At 29.5% G+C, this 22,867-nt stretch overlaps 1 protein-coding gene across 1 annotated transcript; it reads left to right on the top strand.

Moving 5' to 3' along the window:
* The first annotated feature begins 99 nt into the window (after positions 1–99).
* On the top strand, positions 100–19,244 carry LOC142317974 (uncharacterized). Its single transcript, XM_075354507.1, has 6 exons — positions 100–132; positions 2,426–2,539; positions 9,456–9,590; positions 10,580–10,708; positions 13,895–14,306; positions 19,198–19,244. Exons 1-6 carry the CDS (start codon positions 100–102, stop codon positions 19,242–19,244), a joined length of 870 nt encoding a protein of 289 aa, XP_075210622.1.
* Positions 19,245–22,867: the final 3,623 nt, after the last annotated feature.

Genomic DNA, 22,867 nt, shown 5'->3' with positions numbered 1-22,867 from the left:
GTGTGATTCTATATTTAATGGGTAATACAATAAGTAAAAAAAATAAAAAGTAAATGTGTTTCAGTTAAATTAAGAAGAAATTTGAAAAATGAAAATACTATGTACAGTGTAAGAAAGAGAGATAGTAATATGGTACAAAAAATACACTATATAGACATTTGCTTTTATAATCAGTTTTACAAAGGTTGGTATATATATATATATATGTATATATATATTTTGTTACTAATATTTGTTGAGTTGCAAATAGGCAGTTAAGTAACACTGCTGTTTAACAGCTGATTTTTGAGTCAAAAGGTTGTAAAGTTCAAATCCTAGTAAAATTTAGTTGCTTTTATAGACAATTAAAATCTAAACCATGGATACCTATAGACTTTGATTGTTGGGGTTCAATAAACCATATGTCACAGGAATGTTACGCCTGAGTGTACAAGTCTACACATTGTTTACATGTCATACATATCATCCTCATTTAAGTGGACGTTCATGGGGTAGCTTTATTGTTCACTAGTTGGTTACTAGTTTCAAAAAGAGTAATGACAATAAAAGTGGTGTAGCCATGATTAGGAGTTTTTACAATTTGTGTGCCTGCATCTACGTATGCTATCAAGTTTTATTTATATATATCCTGTTTCTGACTCTGAAATGTCTTAATATCAAAGTGTGCTCTTTTTATTCTAATAAAGTGAATGAAATTTAGCCTACCTTTCCAGTAAACTTTCATCATCTGCTAAAATTTTTTCTTGTGTATATACATCTCCGAATTTTTTAACAAGATATTCAAAAAGAAAGTGTTCAAAGTTTATTTAATATTACTCATTATTTTTTAATATTTTTCAGTCGACTGAATAATATTTGACCAGAAACCACTGTGAACACATGGTCCAACTCTCACCGAACAAGAGCATCAACTGCATGACCCCCAAGCGAGTCCAAACCATCACATGCCAATTCTTCCTTCCACCTGGGACACATGAAAAAGTGTGCTCCATTCTGTTAATTTCTTCATAATACTGACATTGATCTGTACACCTCCTTCCAATCCTGCAGATGTAGACCCCAAATGACCCATGGTCTATTGACCAATATAGCAGCTACTTCTGCGATCAAAATATAGGTGTAATGTACTTTTGGATTCTTCCACCTCCTGCTATTCAATAAACATACGGGTCCTTGCCTTCTGTGATCCTGTCCCTTTTTTCCTTGGCTATGAGGTCCAATGGTGGCATTCACACCACCACTAGTGGTGGTGTGAAACTGTCAAGGAAACTGTCCTATATAATTGGGCTACCCTGATTGCCAACTTCCTATACTTGCTCTTCAGTCTGAAGGCCTCCCACCTTACCACCATCACATACAATATTGTATGTGATAGTAATAGTATCGGCTATATATCCAACACCACCGTAGACGCTAATATCCAGCGTTTAGATGCCCTGGGACCTCCGACATTGGCCTTAGCCTCTTCAGTGTTGAGGACATTTGCTCCGCCTTCGTGGCCACCTAAAATAGATTTATCATTGTTTTTGTTAGCTTATTTTAAAAAAATCTTTGGAACCATTGCATAAAGATTCCTCAACTTTAACAGTATAATTAAAAAATAAATCTTGACTAAGAGTATTACAAATATTTTGTTCTTAAATATATCTTAATAATAAGGTAGATCTATGTTGTTTTTGAAGCTTATGGAAGTTTTTCTCATTAATAATTGTGTAAATTCTCAGTAGAGAACTGCTTCAAAAATTACATTTTTATATATAATGTAATTTTATTTTTGGTACATGATTATCAACAATATTGTTAATATGTAGTTGCAGTTCTAAAAAAAATGTCTATATTGGTGATAAATATCAAATCCGAGTCAGGTATTGCATTTTTCATTTGCTACTAAATTCAGTTTCCTTGTTTCACTCTTAAACTTCAATATTATATGGCAATATAATAAATAAATATCATTTACAATCAAACTCCTATTTAGTAAATGGTGAATGTTATAAAAATATCTGGTAAGAATTGTTTAGCTATAAGATTTAACTCAAAATCTTAGGCAACATTATCTGTAAGGTAAATGATATTTACCATGATAAAACGTTTTACTGTAAGCATTATTAACATAATATGTCAGTAAGATTAGAAAAAACAAACTCATGAGAATTACCACAACAGTTTTAACAGATTATTTGATTGTAAAAGGTTACAATTTGTAGAAAAATCTATAAGATGAGTTGAAACATTTTTTGATAATATTTAGCAAAATCGGGCATATTAAAGTCACCTAATAATAATAGTAATAATTTAACTGTGGCTGTTCTATATGTGTATGCTAAGCAAATTACAGGAGCCATTTTATATATTTAATAAATTATACAAAAAAATCGTAAAAATCTTTACTTTGTAGCATTCATTTTTTTGTTTTTTATTACAGCAAGTAGATTTACCGCAGCTGAAAGAGGAACTACTTGATATCAAAAAACATCATTTAGCAATTGAAGACACCAATTTGTATAAATCAGAAAATTTAGAAGTTAAAAATGAAGTGGTAAGTAAGGATATTAGATTCTGCATACAGTGAAAACACCAATTGTCCAGATGAACCTTTACAAGGCCAGATCTGGATAATTGGGTAAAAATTTACTTTAATAAGTTTTACAAAGGCTAAAATACAAATATGTTTTTGCTAAATGAATTGCAAAAAGGTCAATTGAAAAATTCAGTAAAATAAACATAAATAAAATATTTCCAATTGAAGTGAAGATTTATTTTTCAAATAATGTATTATTTTTTCTTTAATTTCTTAATTTGGATTTAAGCAGTCCAGTTTGGTTTAAGGCATCCTACTGTATTGTTTTTCATTATTATGGCCTTGCATGTAAATTTTGGTTTCCATGCAGTTCATTTGTGAACTCGTATATATTAATTATTTAGCAGGTTAAACTTTTTATCTTCAGTATTAATTTTTTCAACTATTTCCAAATTACCTTCTAAACTAAATAATAATCAAAATTATTATAAAATTGTCAGCAACATTCGAGAAACCTATTATTCTATTTTTAAATGATTTAAAATGTTCATTACATTTATTTTTAAATGATTATTTGTTTTATATATCTTTTCGTAATTGTTCCATTTAATTTTATAAATACCAGAAGACCCACATTTATTTTTTACTTTTTAATGTTTTATTATATGATTATCAGGTTTGTATTTTTTATTTGTATACACATCAATTTAGTTTCCTATAATTTTATTTGTATAAGGGTATTTTAGATAAACATTTCACTATTTTTATGGGTAATAATGTAGTAATATTTTTATTACTGAAAAATTCTGGATTATATTTTTAATATCAGTCAATGACATATGATATCCTTTTTTTATAGCTATATTCTTTATACTAAAATTACAAAATTCCCATTTGTTGTTTATGTATTTTATTGCTCTGCTTAAGTACATACTTAAAAATATTAACCTTCTGGGACCAAATATGATTAGAATTCCTATTTAAAAAATTTCATTTTAGGTAGGTTTTTTATATAATTCAGTTATTATTTGATTGTTTTTATTTAAATATATATATATATATCTAAATAATTTATTTTTCTGTTATGTTCCATTTCATATATAAATTATAAAGTTTTAGATCTGAACTGAATTTATTTAAAATTACTTCATTATCTATAACTGGTTCATATATAAATAAATTATCATCCACGAATCTGACCCACAATAAAATTTAATATATGTGATTTATGCCATATACTGTTCTATTATCAAATTCCTGCAATATATTTTTGACATTAAAGCAGATAAGGGAAATCCCATGGGTAAAATATTTTCTTATATGTAACAGGTTCCAATAAATTCAAAATAATTCTGCTTACACCTGTTTCTAATTGTTAAATATTTATAAATTTTATGTCTTCTCCTGCTTTTATTAATTTATTTTCTTTTGAGATTGTGTAATCAATGGGTTTATCTGGGTACATATTAGTTATATCTAAGCTAGTAATTGTAGTTTTAATAATTTTTACTTATTTAGTTAATTAATTAATAACTGTTTTTTATATTTCAGTTATATTCTATATTTATCCTTGATCTAATTGCTATATCAATAATTTTAGTAATAATATAACTTGGGGCTGTTTTGAAATTAATTAATGGTCTTGTTGTTATACCTTCCTTGTGTAATTTTGGGAAACCTGTAAGTTTTGGGGTACAAGGTATATATGGATAATTTGATATGATATTTTAATTTATTATTATTATTAAATATTTCCTTGAATTTAACTAAGGAATCTTTTTTTAATTTTTAAAACTTTATTGTTGGGTCATTAATTTTTTTAAAACCATTTCATTTATATATTCATTCTATTTCTCAATTGAAATAACGGGAGTTTTTGTTTTATCGTATTCTTCTGGTATTTATATAATTAAATCCAACAATTGCAAAAACATTACGAAATGTAAAAAGCTAATAGTTATTGTATAATTGTAAACAGTTTAAGAATTTATAAAAGATATCACTGAGGATGGGCTTAGGTCCAATAGCATCTGATGGAGTAAAAGATTAAAGGTGAATGATTCTCTAATTCTATCATTTGTGGAGGCTGAAAGAATATTATATTGTATATATATATTTATATATTTATATATATGGGTGTAACATTTAGGATCAGACTTTTTAACTTTTCTCCAAAGTAATATCTTTTAACAAAAGTCAGATTGAGCCTTCATGGATTATGCTTGGAGGTATCCCAAACAAATAGGAGAAATTTGTCTGGTGAACTGAATCTAAAAAAACTTCATAGCTTCATTTATCATCAAATCACACCTCACTAGATCGCATTTAGAGTTGTAACTCGGAACCTAGTTTGACAGGTAACCCCTTGAGAGGCATCACTGAAAGATCTTTTTTAAGAAATACTCCACCTGCTCAACCAAGCAACACCAGAGTTTAGAAAAGGCAGCATTTAGATATGTAGATATGGTGGGCTGGCACTTAGAATATAACATGCAACTGGAAGCATTGGAATGCCCTAACACTACACACACAAATAAGAAAAATATAAAGTCCAAAATCAAACCAAAACAAATCAGATCATCTACATTTCCACACACAAAGTAAACTTGCTGCAGCGGACTGGTAAACTAAAAATAATAACTGGCCGAATGGACCAATACAAAATTCTCATCATGGGTCTGCAGGAAATAAGAAACACTGACCAGGATGCCATTGAATCTCAAGGATATAGACTCTGCAAAGGTATACCTGGAAAGAGAGTGATGAAAAAGTGCCACAGTTTGGAACAGGCTTTTTAGTCAGACTCAAAATAAGAAACTATACAATAATTCCAGTCACAATCTCCAAGAATCTCAACACTCACACCAAATGCATCTAATAAAATCTACACTATAATAAACAGCCATGCATCCACTAATAATAAAAATAATTCTCCAAAGGACTATAAAGAAACAGTAAGGTTCTTGAATCTACGCGACCTAACTATAAATAACATAACTGAAATCCATGTTAAACAATTAATTGGAAACTCAATACCCAACTAGACAGAGAAAGAAGACCACGACAACATTGGAAAATGGCCCACTCAAATGAAAACAAACAAAAATGGAGAGAGATTCATAGATCTCTGCAGAAATGACAAGCTAATATTGAAATCCACATATTTCAAGAGGAAATCTCAAATAATCAAAATCTAAAAACACCTTGATTACACTATAGGAGAATGGTAACTAGACCGTCTTTATGGATAAACAGCACCACATGGAGATCTACAGCGTAAAAGTCATCAGAGGAGTAGACACTGGATCCAATCACTATGTAGTCAAAATAAAATTTGCTTCACAAAGAAAACAACAAAATCAAGTCTAAAACTAAAAGAAAAGAGGATCCTGCCCGACTGGTCAAGAATGAAAATCACCAAAAAGCAACCAAAAAAATAACAATCACAGATAAACTCGAAGATCCAGTCAACAACATTAAATTAATCGCAGAAGAATTAGCCCCAATAAAATCCCGTACAAAAACATCAATGTTGGAACGGCAAATGTGTCAAAACAGTGGAAAAAAATCTACTATTGCTATTAATCCCAAAAATTAGAAATATCCTTCCAAAATCTAGTAAAACAAGGAAAAGAAACCACCTGACCCCTAAGGAGAATAAAGAGACTACATCATTAAAAAAACACAAGTCAATAGAAGGAACTGGCTAACAGAAATAAAAACAATTTGGAAATCCTTGTTAAATATTTGAATGATCTCCTAAATTGCGAAGAACCAACAAAATTCTTAAACTTTAACACCAACACTACCAGAAAACATCAACCCTCCCACAATAAAAGTAGTCTACCAAGCACTGGGTGAGATGAAGAATTACAAAGCAGCAGGAGAAAATCAGACTTTTGGAAACATCTAAAAACATGCAGGAAGATCAGCAAAAATTGTCCTTCATCAACAGTTTGTCAACATCTGGATCAAAGAAGAACTACCAGAACAGTGGACGATAGCCCTCATCCATTTGCTACACAAAAATGGGGGCAAAACAGACCCTAACAATTAACTGGGGAATCTCACTCCTAGACACATCATACAAAATTCTTACAAGAATCATCCACAACTCGAAAAAAAACCAGGAGAATACAAGGAAGGTTTCAGAGCCTGGAAGAGCTGCCCAGAACACATCTTGAGTTTCAAGCTAATAATGGATTACAAGAGGATGTGGTCGTAACGTTTGAAGATTTCAAGAAAGCTTATGACTGCATCCCTACTAAAAATTCTAAGACACCCTGAACTATTCATCATATTATAAACATGATAAAACTGACCCTTACAAACTGTGTCAAAGGTGAAATTGGGGTGAGTTCTCAGAACATTTTGTGATCGAAACAGGACTGCGCCAAGGCAATGAGTTCTCACGACTACTGTTCAACTGTATTTTAGAAATGGTGATGAGGGAATGGCTCAAGCTCTCAAAAAGTTGTCTCACAAAAGTTAAAATGGGTGGAAAAATTGAAACAAACCTTCCTAGTTTTGCTGACGAGTTGGCACTTGTAGCAAATGGCATTGATGAAACTAAATCATGGATTAGTACTTCAAAACATTACAAATAAAATTGGACCCAAAATTTAGTAACTCAATTTAAATACCTTAGAGAAATAGTAACAAACAATCTAAACAAACATTCCTTTATCTGAATAAGAAGAAAAATCTAGCTGAAGCACAAAAATTAACCTGGTACACTTATAATAAAAATGCCTATCAATAAATACAAAAATAAGACACTTAAACACAGTTATAAAACCATAAACCACTTATGCAGCAAACACTCTTCCACGTGAACAAACAATGAAAGACAGACAGATTCCAGAAGAAGGAAAGAAAAAATTAGAACTTGCATGGATAAAAAGTATCTGAAAGATGGGCAGTGGTGGGAGTGTGCCAAACAAAATCATGTACAAAGAGTTGGAACCCATTACTGATATGCATAAGAGGAGATTAGGATTCTTTCGACATAATCATGTGGATGCAGTATTCAAGACTTCGGAAACTGCTAATGCAGTACAATCTCGACTCGGAAAATACAAAGGCAGAATGCAGATGATTGAGAGAAATAAGATAGGATCTGAAGGAAATTGGCATTACATCAGTAGACGCCACAGGTACAATAAAATTAAATGAGAAACTCATGAACAAAAACTCTTATAAGATAAAACCTCACAACACAAACATTTTCAACACTAGAAAGGGCACAAAGATTGAAATGTATGAAAAAGTAATGGGAGGACCACAAGGCCCAAACAGTCCCATCAAAGAGACATGCATAACAGACTGACTAAAATGATCCTATGCGGTCATAAAAGATAATAATAACATATATATTTAGCCCACCAGGCTGATCTAGTGTTTAACTCATCACAAAAAAGTTGTTTTAATAGCTGATTTTCAAAGTCGAAAGTTCTCAGGTTCAAATCCTAGTAAAAGTCAGTTGCTTTTATAAGATTTATTAATTTAACAGTGAATACCTGTGTACTCTGGTGGTTGGGGTTTAATTAACCATATGTCTCAGGAATGGATGATCTGAGTCTCTACCAAACTAAACAAAGTGTAGTCTGATACATAACATTATCTCATTGAGGCATGGTGAAATTTGTTTACATGTTGTGAATCTTCTATGTATACTTTTTCATCTAACTGTGAAAACTATTAAATTATAGAAATAGTTCATAAATATTTATGAATTTATGCATTCAGAGTTCAAGATCACAGAATAATAACTTAGATTCATGTTTGCCAGTTCACAGAGTTATTACTATATTTCAGTTTAATACTAGTCATACATTTTTTTTCTTTCTTTAGTGGATTATAATGCTTTTGAAATATGAAAATGTTTTCCTTCTTAGTGTGGAAATTTCTAAAACAAGGGGCAGGGCAAATACCAACATCACATTCACAACAGTAATATCATGAACCCTTTCTTATGTTGTTTGCATAATAACAACACATCTTGTAGGTGCAATTTTTATTCTGTATCGGGAATATACGACAGGAAATGTCATTCTCAGAGTATGAGCGAATCATCTCCTCCAGAGAGCATACAATTTTTGGGAGTGACTTTGATGAATTTCAACATTTTGTTCAATAAGGGGCTTCTCTGAATTGAAGAAGAGTGTACTGGACTGTAAGGTTTAAAAAAAAATTATTAAAATTGTAGCTCCAGCTTTTTAATGTTTTTAGTGAATGGAGTCATATATAATTTATAATTTTCTGTTTAAAAGACCATTAGTTGGATGCTTTAAACTGTCTGCCCTAGGTTTGATTTTGTTTCATGTGAAGCAACTAAAGTATGTCTGGGCACAGTCATGGTAATGTTCTCTGATAGTTTTGATGTCTATTGTACATAAATTTCTGTGGTATAAATAATTGAGCTGCTTGTGTGTGGCTGATTATCACCTTTATTTCAGTGGTAATATCATGTTTATGTAACACTTGTGTATATTTGTTGCATGAAGAAAATATTGCAAATCCTCTTCTCTTTCATTCTTGAGAATGACTAGTGCCATTTTTATTAGTGATGTGTCTAATGTCAGGTCTCGCATTAATCATTCACTTGACAATATTTTATATATATACACTATAATGAAGTTCTTAAATATTCATGTAAAAAAAAAGTTACACACTAATAAATATAAATAAAAATTTCAATATATGAAATGTTTTACAGTTTTCAGCGACTTGTTGTTTTTATTATAAATACTTAAATTTTAACTTAGAGTGTTTTTATTTTTGAAGATAATGGATGTACCTGTAAAGAATATCTACGTGTATGAAGCTTTGCCCTCTTAACAGTATTTGTTTTATTTTTTGCTTTTTTTTGTGTCATATGGAAAGATCATCATGCCTTGAACTATAACATTAAATTATTGATTTTGTGTTTCAGGAAGGTGAATCTTTGCAAGTGAAAGAGGAGCCGATCAGTAATGGGTGTGATAATTTTGATGAAGCGACAGATCCTCTTGTAACTGAAGGGACCAACCTAATTAAATTTGAAGATCATAAAATCAAAAATGAAGCAGTAAGTTAGTTTTACTCGCCCTTTCAGAGTGAATTTTGTAGAGTAGTTATGTGAGTGAAACTGTATGTAAGCACTTAGTGTTGATGTTTTAATTTGACTTCAATGCATTTTTTACCATGTTTTGGTTTATTCTTTAGTAATACATGAACTTTCAAGTACGAGGATCATTACAGTTCTGATGTTTTACTAGACCTATTGATATGTACTGCCACATTGGCCAAAAAGATACTGTTCTTTTACCACAATAATGTGCTGGTACACATAACTCTGATAGTAGTTGCAAAACTCAATGATAATTTACTCTTTGACAAAGTCATCTGGAAGCATGTGCTGTATTCACCTGACTTGGCTTCAATTAATTACTTCCTCCTCCCAAATCTGAAGAAATGGCTCATTGGACAAAGATTTATTTCTAATGATGCAAAGGTGAGAGAACTGCTCATTTCGCAGAGTTGGACAAATCACATCATACTGATAATATAAAAAATTTGGAAAATCTGAGTAAATAAATCAAATTGTAAGAGAATTAAGTTGAAAGTTTAAAAAAAAAATTCTTCAAAACCTTCCTGAACAACCCCCATATTTGTTTTAAATTGACTTATAAAATCAATTTTCTCAGGATTAAATTTGTGATTAATATGTTTGCTATTTTGTTATTTTCTACAACGTACACATTGAGAAAATAAAGTGTATAATATATATATATAAAACCATTAAATTATTCTTTAAATAGTAAATTCATATAAAAATAAAATTAAAATAATTTTCTTCTTTTTTGGCCTAATTTTGTCATAATACTTGGATTTTTCTAAAACTTTTAGCAAGACAAATTTTAATGGTATTTACTGCCAAAAATATTTATTTTTGTGATATGTGATTTGTATATAAGTGGTATTATTACTAAGTTCCAGTCAGAATAAAATAAAAAAAAACATTTATTGGAAATTAATTAGTTTGTAATTTGTTTTCTTTATCTTTTTTTTTTAAAGGAAACTGAGATCTTATTGAATGATGATGTTTCACCACAGGTTAATCCTAATATGAAAAGCAATGAACTTCGAATAAAAGATTTTCACACAGTGAAGACAAAAGATGGGATGGTATTTTATCCATGTCGTGTAAGTATTAGCTATTGGTTATTGTAACAAACATGATTTGTCTCTTGTTAATTTCATTACTGTGTATATATTCCAATGTGTTCGTTTTAAAAAAAAATGTTTGTAACTGTATTTAGTTCTGTTTAATTAATATTGATTTATTGAGATGATTGTGAATGATAAATGGTCAATGTGTGAGAGCAAAGTGTGTTTTTGAAATTCATTGATGACCGAAGTATGTGAATTTTAACCTGTTGATAGAGTAGAACATTTTGTAAGCTGTGGGTGATATGTTGTTAATTGTATTCAGTGTTCATGTTTCAATATTTATCAGATAGGCAGTTTAAATTGGACCTGGTATAGACTAAACATGGTTGTGACATAAAATCTGTAAATGAAAAGAAAATAATATAAAATCTAATTTTGTGATTACATTAGGAAGACTTAACATCAATGCTAAAGTAATATTATTGAGAGTCACCTGATGCAAACTGTTGTCAATGACTTCAGTTTTTTATTGTGAACATTTGCCTTCAGTTATTGATAGTGTAGGACTTGCAACTAGACAAATCGTCTAGTCAGAATTGCACTAGACAAATCGTGTTGACAAGGAAACCACTGTTCTCAAAAATTATTGCACTGAAGCATGAATAGTTTACAACAGACAATAATAGATTAGAGTAGTAATATACACCTCCAATAATAGTGCTAATAGGAGCAGTGTAAAAGGTAACCCTCAAATACCTGTAGTTAAGCTCTCTCAGTTTGGTTTTTAAGTTTCTTGCCCTGTGTGGAAATATATATATATATATATATATTAGTGTTTCTTGCATGCGCACCACTTCACAGATTTATTTACAAGTTTTTTAAATGTTTTTAATATATTGCTAAAAGAGGACGCGAATTTAGAAGAATTTAAAAAATATATATTTTTATTTTATTTGTTATAAAATTATACAATATAAATCATGTTTTTCAGCTTGATCATATGTATATACATCTAGTATTTTTATAATAAAAAAATCAACTTGAACAACCCCAGTACAGAATTATAAAGTAAATGAAATGACACTTACCTTGTTTTTTATTCCAAAAGCACCTTTGCAGGATCCTTCACCATCAGCTGTATATAATATATTTATATAAAATTACATATCAAACATAATAACAAATTAAAATATTGTAAATAGTTAATTTTAATATTAAAATATCAAGAAATTTAATTTAAATAATACTAGGTAAAGTTAGGACATTTTTCAGATATTTAAACATATAAATACAAAAGATTCCTACTTGATCAACTTTCAGACAGAATATGATGATGACACTTAAAAAAGCAGCAACAGATGGCAGCACATTTATAGATAAAAAAAAGAAATGATTATAATTTTTATAAATAGCGTGATTTAAATCCACTCATTAATGTAAATTGGCTTTCCAGGTTACATAGCGTAAATTTATTCTATTTATTTTATTTTTTAAATTTAATTTGTTATTTATAGTAGAAGTAGTTATTTTATTTAACTGACTTCATATGTTTTTTATATATGATTGTAGTTTTAATTTTTTATTATGTTTGATATGTAATTTTATTTAATTGTATTATAAAAAACTGATATGCAGGATCCCGCAAAAGTGCTTAGAATAAAAAATAAAATGTTATTTCATTTACTTTGTAATTCTTTACTTGGGTTGTTGAAGTTGGTTTTTTATTATAAAAATACCATATATTGGTACAGAAGAATATCATATTTTACTATAATCTTCAGAGGGTCTAGTCTAAAAGTACAGCTTAATATTAAGAGAACCAGTTAACATAACTTGGTAACGTTTTTTTAAATAAACATCAACTCTCGCCATGTTCTAATGTAAATTTGTCTACTTCAGTGTATGCACCTTTTGTAGCTCTTCAGATGCCTAGACAATAATCTAACTCCTGCCAGGTGTTTAAGAGCATCAGCTTCATTATTAGACCTACACCTTAAAATTTTTTGTTTTTAATCGTCCAAATCTCAAACTTCCTTTGTTACAACTTTTAATGAAATTTCAAGCAAAAAAGTTAGAGAAGTGATATTTGTTGGGATATAGCTGGCCATGCAATTGGTAATTCATTTGATCCTACATCTGGGGAAGTGTTGTTCAGGAACATGGTAACATCTCAATATAAGTGTGGTGGAACAACATCTTGTTGGAAACTGAATCCGGCAGGAATCTGAGGAACAGGAAAATTCTCAAACAGGTCGAGGTAAATGTGCCCTGTCACAGTGGGCTCCATGAAAAAATCAGTCTGATTACACCATTTTTGTTTCATCATAAATAGACATTGACTTGGGTGGTTCCCTTTCATTTTTGATTACTGCATGGGGTTTTAAGTACATTAAATTTGATAGTGTGTCTTTAACTATCCTGCACATATGAAAAAGTTATCTCACCACTAAATAAGATATCTAACTATAAATAATTGTTGTAACTTGTATTCTTGCAAACTGAGTGCTTATGGTAATGTTGTGAACAGTAGAAAGAGATATTTACAATCCATAACTAGGTTGCCAAAAGAAGTTAATGGGATGGGCAGTGATTGTGTCACTTACTTGATCCATAGTCTCATTCAAACTGAAACCTTTGATGATTTCTGACTCTTAAAGTCATTACCTTGGAGGATGTTAAACTTGGACGTAAAAGAATTGATATTGCATTCAGTTTGTACAAGCTGTTAAACATGTGTACATGATTAAAATTCCATTAACAAAAGCATGCACTGAATGGTTTTTGTGGGATCCATATCTTGATGGACTACAATCGCATTGGAGTCAGCTTGTCTGCACATCATATGCATATTCTACTGACTATTGAAAGTACACTGAGCAATTCTTGGAGATTTATACTATCATTTGAGTCTACTAAGAAGTTAGGACTGATTTCCTAAATATAGGCCATTTGTTTTGGATACCTTTAGCCCAGACAATCTGTAAAATTTCAGCTATGTTTCCTATGCAATAGGATAAGTAAAGTTTGTTATTACATTAAACTTTACTTGTGAATCAATAAATAATATTCCAAACGATGTTTATTTTGAATATATGTTTAAAATATTCAGTTTTTTATCCATATTTTGCGGCTTTTTACAAAATAGAATAATGTTATTGTAATGGAAATAATTTTACATTGATTCATAATTACTTTTTAATTGTTGTTTTAATTTTACAGGTTATTATTGATAAATTAACCATCAAAGGAAGTACCAAGAATTGTCTTACTTGTAAGAGTAGTGTAAATAATTCTAACTTTTGTCAAAAGTCTATTATTCCAGAAAGTAATTTAAAAACACAACTTATTAAGCATAACGAAGAGAAGAATTATGTTTGTTCCATTTGTCAGAAGACTTTTAATCAAAGTTCTGAATTAAAATCACATTTAAACGTTCATACAAAAGAGAAAATTTATTATGTTTGCAAAATCTGCCATAAGGTTTTTAACTGTAATTTTAATTTAAAGCAACATCTTAATATTCATACTAAAGACAAAAATTATATTTGTAACTTCTGTCAAAAGTCATTTAATCACAAAACCAGTTTAAAAATACATCTTAATATTCATACAAAAGAGAAGAATTATATTTGTAACTTTTGCCAAAAGTCATTTACTCGCAAAAGCAATTTAAAAATACATCTTAATATTCATACAAAAGAGAAGAATTATATTTGTAACTTTTGTCAAAAGTCATTTAATCACAAAACCAGTTTAAAAATACATCTTAATATTCATACAAAAGAGAAGAATTATATTTGTAACTTTTGTCAAAAGTCATTTTATCACAAAAGCAATTTAGAAACACATCTTAATATTCATACAAAAGAGAAGAATTATATTTGTAACTTTTGTCAAAAGTCATTTAATCACAAAACCAGTTTAAAAATACATCTTAATATTCATACAAAAGAGAAGAATTATATTTGTAACTTTTGTCAAAAGTCATTTAATCGAAAAACCAGTTTAAAGCGACATCTTAATATTCATACAAAAGAGAAGAATTATATTTGTAACTTTTGTCAAAAGTCATTTAATCACAAACCCAGTTTAAAAATACATCTTAATATTCATACAAAAGAGAAGAATTATATTTGTAACTTTTGTCAAAAGTCATTTAATCACAAAACCAGTTTAAAAATACATCTTAATATTCATACAAAAGAGAATAATTATATTTGTAACTTTTGTCAAAAGTCATTTAATCTCAAAAGCAATTTAAAAATACATCTTAATATTCATACAAAAGAGAAGAATTATATTTGTAACTTTTGTCAAAAGTCATTTAATCACAAAACCAGTTTAAAAATACATCTTAATATTCATACAAAAGAGAAGAATTATATTTGTAACTTTTGTCAAAAGTCATTTAATTACAAAAGCAATTTAGAAAGACATCTTAATATTCATACAAAAGAGAAGAATTATATTTGTAACTTTTGTCAAAAGTCATTTAATTACATAAACAATTTAAAAATACATCTTAATATTCATACAAAAGAGAAAAATTATTTTTGTAAATTCTGCGAAAAGGATTTTAATTGCCTTTCTAGTTTAAAGCGACATCTTAATAATCATAACTAATTTCAACTATTTCTTATGATGTTATTTGTACTTGCATACATGCTCTCACACTCACTACAGACGTTGAGATGTTTGTTATCATTGATTGATGGGCACATATGACATCGCCTGTGTTTTTTCTGTAGCAATTCAGGTTCGATTATTCCTCTTTTAATTTTTAATACATTTCTAATATTAAAGTCAGCGATGTTGGAAGTCAGGATTCTTCAAGTCGTCTCATATTAGTTAAGGCAAGTGATTTTCTTAAATATATGTCCATATTTTCAGGGCTTATTTTTCATGAACATTCGAAAGGTGCATAGATCCTGAAAACTGTCAAGCTTCTTGTCTACAATTAGATACTTGGATGCAGAATAATTGGACTGGTAATTGAGAGGAACATTTTAAATAATTTGAAAATATGAGCAGTTTTGTCACCATCTCGTGTACTGGAGTGTACTTTAGTGTCGTTAAAACTAATAGAAATAAAAACCGCTGAAGGGACATGGTTTCCCTGATTATAACACTTCCAGTTCCATCACTTTCTGTAGATTCCTCACATCTTCTTTACTAGAATTAAATATACCAAATAAATACAGTAGTCCATTAAAGCTTTTAATTCATAATTATCGTGATTAACAAAGGAAGTTGCGAAGCAGTAGTTTTAGTGATAATTTAATAATTTTATGTTCTAATATAATGTATAACATTTCATCAGTAAACAGTAATTCCCAATAATAAATTGAATTAATAGGGATTCAAGTTTTTAGCAGTTTCTTTTATTTGAGAAAGATGAGACCTAATAACCTAAGTTCTTGAACGAATAAGTTCAGTACCCAATTTATAACAATTTTTTTCATAAACAGACTTTTGTGTAATTTCCTCTTCAACAATTCATCTGATTTGCGTTTTTGTTTTTAATTTCACATACATTGTCAGGACTTTCTATGTCACATTCACACTATCGCTATCATATTCACTAAATATAGATTCACTGTCCTACAGATCATCAGTTCATTAAGATATCTTCAATTTTATTTTCATTCAAGCTTTTACTACATTCACAAGAGGTACTTATACTCAGTAAACTCATAATTTGTTAAAAATGTAAAAAATACAATGACGATTTTATTACCAAAAAAAAAAGTAACATTGCTACTATCATCGGTTTGAATGTGAACTCTCGTAAAAAATAAACTAATAAGTTTTCATTGTACATGGCACTATAGCTGGCCTTGAAACACCCTTGAATACAGTGGACAATGAAAATCTGGAAAGTAGCAACTGTCATGGCAACATAGCCAACAAAAATATACCTCTCAGGTCAAAAATGACCAGACGACAACAATTAAGAGTTAAATTTGTATAACTTTGCAATTATTTTGAATTTATGCTTGTAAATTTACCAAAATATTTTTCAAAATATATACTATCAGAAAATGTAAAAAATTACATTTTTTTTAACACCTAAAAAAATTAAGAATCTTTAAGATTAGATCATACTTTGTGGCTACTGGTATATTCCAATTAATTTCTTTAAGAAATATATTTCAGCAATTACATTTTGAATCTTTCCCGATCTTTTGTAAAGGCAAAAAAATCTCCTCTTTACTATTTATTTTTTCCACACAGAATCTTCCCTTTCTAAACCACCCTGATATATTTCCCAATTTGTTTATTGATGTGCTCTTCTCTTCTTTGTATTCTCTACAAGTTTTATAACATTTTAAAGGTTACTGAAAGGAGAGACATTCCACTGTAAATTTTGTCTCCTCTTTTGTGTCAAGGATGAATTGGGGCAGAGTGGCCATTCTGGCAGGATTTTTTTTGTCTTCCAAATATTTTCTGTAATAGATCATTGATTAATTAGCTAATAATCATAATTTAAAAAATTACACAGTTATTGGGTCCTCACCCGGATGCTTTATTAATTTTTAGAGATCTGTTTATTCTTTATTTCTTGTTTATTCAGGGGACTTGAGTTTTCTAGTTTAGTTACTGGTTACAAATAGTTGAGCTTTTTTCTGGATTTTTTAGCAGATTCAACAGTTTTTCAAAATTATTGACTAAAATTTTACTATCGCAAATTAATATTTTTTATTAAATTTTATATGTATTCAATTTTTTATAAAATAAATTTCTTTATGAAATAGAGTATTTTATTGTAATAAAAAAATTAGTTTATTATATTTCAGTTTTAGAAATGTTTATAATATATAAATTGCGATTATTATGTGATGTTAAGAAATAATATTTTGTTCATAAATTAAAAGATTTCAGAATTATATAGTCTGATTTTACAATATGTATGTGAAATGAAAACTTAATCTTCCACTTAAATATTTAAATGGATTAAACTATATTTATATACTCTTGTTATTTAAAAATTATGTTTTTGAATATTTTCATATGTACATTCAAAGTTATTTATTTTTTTAATCAAATAAAGTTCTACAAAAAACAGATTGCTCTTTTATTTAAAATGTACACGATTCCTTTTCGTAAGAACAGTTGGTTGTATTATATTATGACCAGATGCATTTATCCTGTACCAGTTAGATAATTTTCAACTAAATTAAAGCTACCCCGTCTTTGCCTGACCTACATTGTGAATCTGCATAGTCTTAACTTTTCCGTTTAAATTTTTTAGTGTCCCAGCCATGGGGGTTTAAATGTGGTGGCTCACATCAAAAAGTAGATGATTTTGAGGTTGTTTCATTTATAAAAATCTAATTTTTCTACATTTAATGGTATGTCATTGTTATAATCTTAGTCATATATGGACAATGTTAAAGATAATTTTTTGCAGCATTTTTTTTTTTTTGATTAAACTCATTTTCTCCAGTCTATTTCTTTCCCGACCATCTTCTTTTTCTATTTTCCAACTCGTAATTGAAAATTAACTTTCTAAACAGATCTTGTTTTAAAAAAGTTTCAACAATACCTACGTCTTGGAGAACCTTTTTAATCGCTTCAGTCTAATTAATTTATTTTGTTTTTCTTTCTGCAGAAATCTATTTTTTTTTTCAGTATTCTATTATTACTTTTTAAAAACATGAGACAAAAGAAACAGTTGTGTACCCTTTTTAATTAAATTTTACTCTGCTTGGGTTTTTTTATAACTTTACTTGTTCCTAGTCGGTTTAAATTGTTTTGACTTTCTTGAACCTCTTTGTTTTTTACTCTAAATTACAGCCTCTCCTAGTTTAGATCCTCCTAGGTTCTTGTTTAAATCCAGTTTTTAGAAAAGAACTCTTTAGTGTTTTCTTTTTGGTGCTTTTGTGTACCCTTTCTAAATTTTACTCTGTTAGATTTTCGTACAACTTTACTTGTTAAAAGTTCCTCTTCGGTTTGAGTTGTTTTTACTTTCTTCAACCTTATAGTTTTTATTTTTTTTACGCTAAAATAAAATCTCTCCTTGTGTATATCGTTTTAGGTGATTTTTTAAGTCGAATTAGATTCTATTTAATAGAACTCTTCGGTGTTGTCTTTTTTGTTTTTTAAAACTTAATGGATTGTTTTTGTTATTTACTGTAAAATTTTTTCTCCTTGTGTTTAACGGTTTTATTATATAGTTATTTTTTCTCTTGTACTAGTGATTTAGTGAAGCTCACTAAATACACTTAGATGTGAACCTTTTTCCTTCTCTGTTTACATTATTTAATCTCTTACTTTTCTTAATATAGTCAATAAAGTATTTTTCTTCTATCTAATCTCTCTTGATAAGTTGAGCTGTTGTTGTTTCTTTTATATTAAAAAATTGATTAGCTTAAATCTTTTTATGTAAGCGTTATGATGTAGCAAAACTTAAAAGTAATATACTTCTACATGAAATGCTAATAAAACTAAATTTGAAATAAATTGATCGTTGTTCAGTTATTATTTAATCATTGTTAAATATAACTGACTTTTTTTTTTAGTTTTACTGGCAGTAACTGCTAAGGTCATTGCCCAATGGAAAATATAGGATATGAAAAATTTCATACCTGACTTCTTAATTTTTTTACATGATTTAGTTAGATTTCATAATAAAGTTAGCGATTGTAAAGGGTATAATAATTCAATTTCTGGAAAATTTCTACATGTCTGCGTTTCATGTCCCCCAGACCCCAAAACCACCATCAGCTCAAAGATTTATATATATATATTTCACTTTCAAATTGTTCCTTAAAAATAACTTTTCACAAAATTTCAGTTAAATCAGAAAAGGGGGTGCATTTTCGAAATAACAAAATATCTCTATAACTTAATTATTGAGAAAAATATAGAATTCATTTAAAGTTGTTACTACTCTATGGATAAGGGCCTAAAACTTATATAAGTAAAGTTTTTTTATATCTCCAACCATTGGCCCAGGGTGTGTAAAAATGTAGTTTTGAAAATAAAAAGTTATACCCTCCCTAGGCACAGTCGGCAATCGACTGTCCATAGGCACAGTAGGCATTCGGTTTAAAGTGGTTGTTAGTCCTCCAAACATTACCTAAAACTTCTGTTCTTTAACAATTTTTGATATCACCTACCCTTACGACAAGGGATGACCAAAATGCTCCTGAAGTTGTAAAAAGATGGTGCATGTTATATGCTAAACTTGTGAAACTTTTTTCACATGCAACTATTGTTATATTGAGTAAATTTGAAGTTTTTTCTTAACTTTAAAGTGGAAATTTTTTTAACACTGATGAAATCTACCTCTGCCATCCAGCATGTCGAAGGGATTTTTTTTATTCAAATATTTATTTAATCGTTCAGATGTTTATTTAAACATTACAAATAGTCTAATATTTTACATTATTCATGCATGTGAAACACCACTGTATATGTTAAACATGTGAGGTGTTTACATGTGCAGTATTCATTCAACCCAGATGTAAGGTTTTTCGAAAACAGTTTTTTTTTTCAGTTGGCTTAGGATTTTTTAAAAAGTATTCAGGTTGTTAGGTGGATTTCCCCCGATCAGCATATTACAAAATCTCTTTTTGGACATGGTGCTTCACAAAATTGGTTAACAGGTTTGGTTATTAATTCAGCTTGTTTCTGGAGTGTAGTCCCATTGATGATGTGCACCATGTTTTATAGTGTGCTCCAGGTACAAAGCTGAACATACTAAAGCAGTTAGAAAGCTTGCAAGAATCAATTTTGTTTTTGATCTGCAAGTAAATTGGAAGAACAAAAGGCAGTGGAACATAGTTGCTGGCTTCCTTAGATTCTTAGCTCTGCGGAGGATGGCTGAGGGTGTCTGATGCTATTATAGTATAGCAACCTGTGTAGCTAGGGGCCTGGCTGGGTGCTTACTTCACCAAGGTAGGTGTTTTGGCATGACGTCCCAATAAGCTTAGATATTTGCCTGTTGGGATGAGAATGGATCTTTGGATAAATGTGTGATGAAGCTGCAATATGGGAGGGTGTAGGCATTTACCCTGCTTCTGAAAGCAGACCAGAGCAGAGAAAAATAGGGTAAGTTTTCATTAGAAGTTTATTAAATTTGTGAATCTGTTTCTTGATTTTTGAGTAAACAAGAAGACTTTGAGTAAATTGAATTACAAGACAGAATTATTGTTGCAATCAACGTTTTGTTTTATAACACAAAACGTAATTGGTGTGAGAGTAGTACTTTTGGTGTCTAAAGACTCAACCAAGTAATGATCTGAGTGCACATTCTAATTGAAGTTAGATAAGGGAAGAATTTTTGTGTGAAACCTTCAGTGTTAGAGGAAGGCGTGGGGATCACACTTCTGCAAATCGGTTTATTTGATTGAGAGTTGTAAGTTATGGTATGTGGATCATGGTTGGAAGAAGGCAATGGTAAGTTGTGTAAATACAATGATGGAAGTGTCTGCAGAGGCATTTGCATTGTTGGCTTCCTGACAGAGGCCAGACTGATGACTGTGAAGTGTTAGCTGTTTAAGGGGGTCTAAAAGATGACCTCTGGTGAAATGGTAAAACCCATAAGGATTAGGAACGGAGGAGGGGGATATGTGGGGAGGGACTGGGATTATCACAAGGCGGAGGGGGTCTTCCCCTATGGGGGTCAGGATGTGGTAAAGAGCTTGAGCTGTACTGCAAACCGCTTAAAAAAATAAATGTCACAAATGACTGACAAAGTACACTGCACAACATTGAAATAAATATAGTAAACAGAGAACTAACACTTCTGTTAGCCATTAAGTTAAAATAAAATTAATTAAGTACATTTAATTTGGTTTAATAATTAATTTTATTTCATTCTAATATTTACATTTTTCATATGTAAAAAAAAAACTGGTAAAATAACTGTGGTGTATGAATAATAGAAACACATTTTTTGTGCAAATACAGTACTATGCTGTACATTTCTATAAATTTAAATAATATTCTGATTTTTATAATAGCTGTTAAAAAACATGTAACAAAATAAATATATGTTGCTGCAATGCACCCGTACACATACAAACTAACATAGATTTTTAACATACATACATTTTAAAATTACCCTCTATGAATGATGAGACCTTGCTGTTGTTGAGGGGGCTTGAGTGCTCAGTGATTCAGAGTAGCTGGACTGAAGGTGCAGCTGTATCGGAGAGGTATCTGTTGAGAGCCAGACTAAAGAATGATTAATGAAAGAAGGCAGCAGCTCTTTCAGTAGTTGTTAAGGGAATAGGTCGGGAGGACTTAACGGCCATAGCAACATCACTCAATCTTCAGTACTGCGCAGCTGAAAGCAATGGAAAACCACAGCTGCTTTTTTGCAAGAAAATGTAACTCTCTGCATATTCATATATAGTAAAGATATTTAACTAATACTTACGCCTACCTTAGTAAAATATTAAAAAAGAACATTTTATGAGTCGGATCGTGGAATGTTAGAAGTCTTAAAAAGGTTGGTAGGTTAGAAAATTTAAAGAGGTAAATGAATAGATTTAATGTAGATGTAGCAGGAATTAGCAAGGTTTGGTAAGAAGAGGAAAACGATTTTTGGTCAGGTGATTTTAGAATAATTAACACAGCTTCAAATTAAGGGCAGGCAAGGAGTAGGTTTCGTATTGAACAAGAAGATAGGGAAGAGAGTAGATCTGATTGAAATCCTTTTACAAATATAATTGATTTACTTCTATATTGTTTTATTGACATAAATTAATTGAACTGTCTTTGTATAGGTGAACACTAGACTGAACAATTATCAAAACTGTAACTGAGCTTGTAATTTATAAAGGGATAAAACAAACTCATACAAATTACATTTAACATTTAATTATATGTTTTTTAGTTACTTTAAAGAAACTTGTTTTTTTTTAAATTGTGTTCTTTGTAGAATCAGAAGTTTACTTCCCTGAATGTAAGATTAATAGATTACAAATTAATAATTCTGTTGAATTAAATATAAAAAATATACACATACTGACGTTATTAAATAATTAATTCCTTTTTTGAGCTTAGCGATCCCAAAACAAGAAAATGAATCTTTGGCATTATTTTGAATGTAAAAATGGATTTAATTTTTTTGAACTTCCTGATAATTTTAATTTTATGAATCTGAATTTTAAAGGATAGAGAAATATGGTAAAATAAGAATCCAATACCTACTTGGTGAGCTCTTAATCAAAAATTTAT

The sequence above is a fragment of the Lycorma delicatula genome, chromosome 1 (assembly GCF_047948215.1).
Source record: "Lycorma delicatula isolate Av1 chromosome 1, ASM4794821v1, whole genome shotgun sequence".
Classification (NCBI taxonomy): Eukaryota; Metazoa; Arthropoda; class Insecta; order Hemiptera; family Fulgoridae; genus Lycorma; species Lycorma delicatula.
The sequence above is the reverse complement of the archived record's forward strand: the minus strand, read 5'-3'. Positions and strand labels throughout refer to the sequence as shown.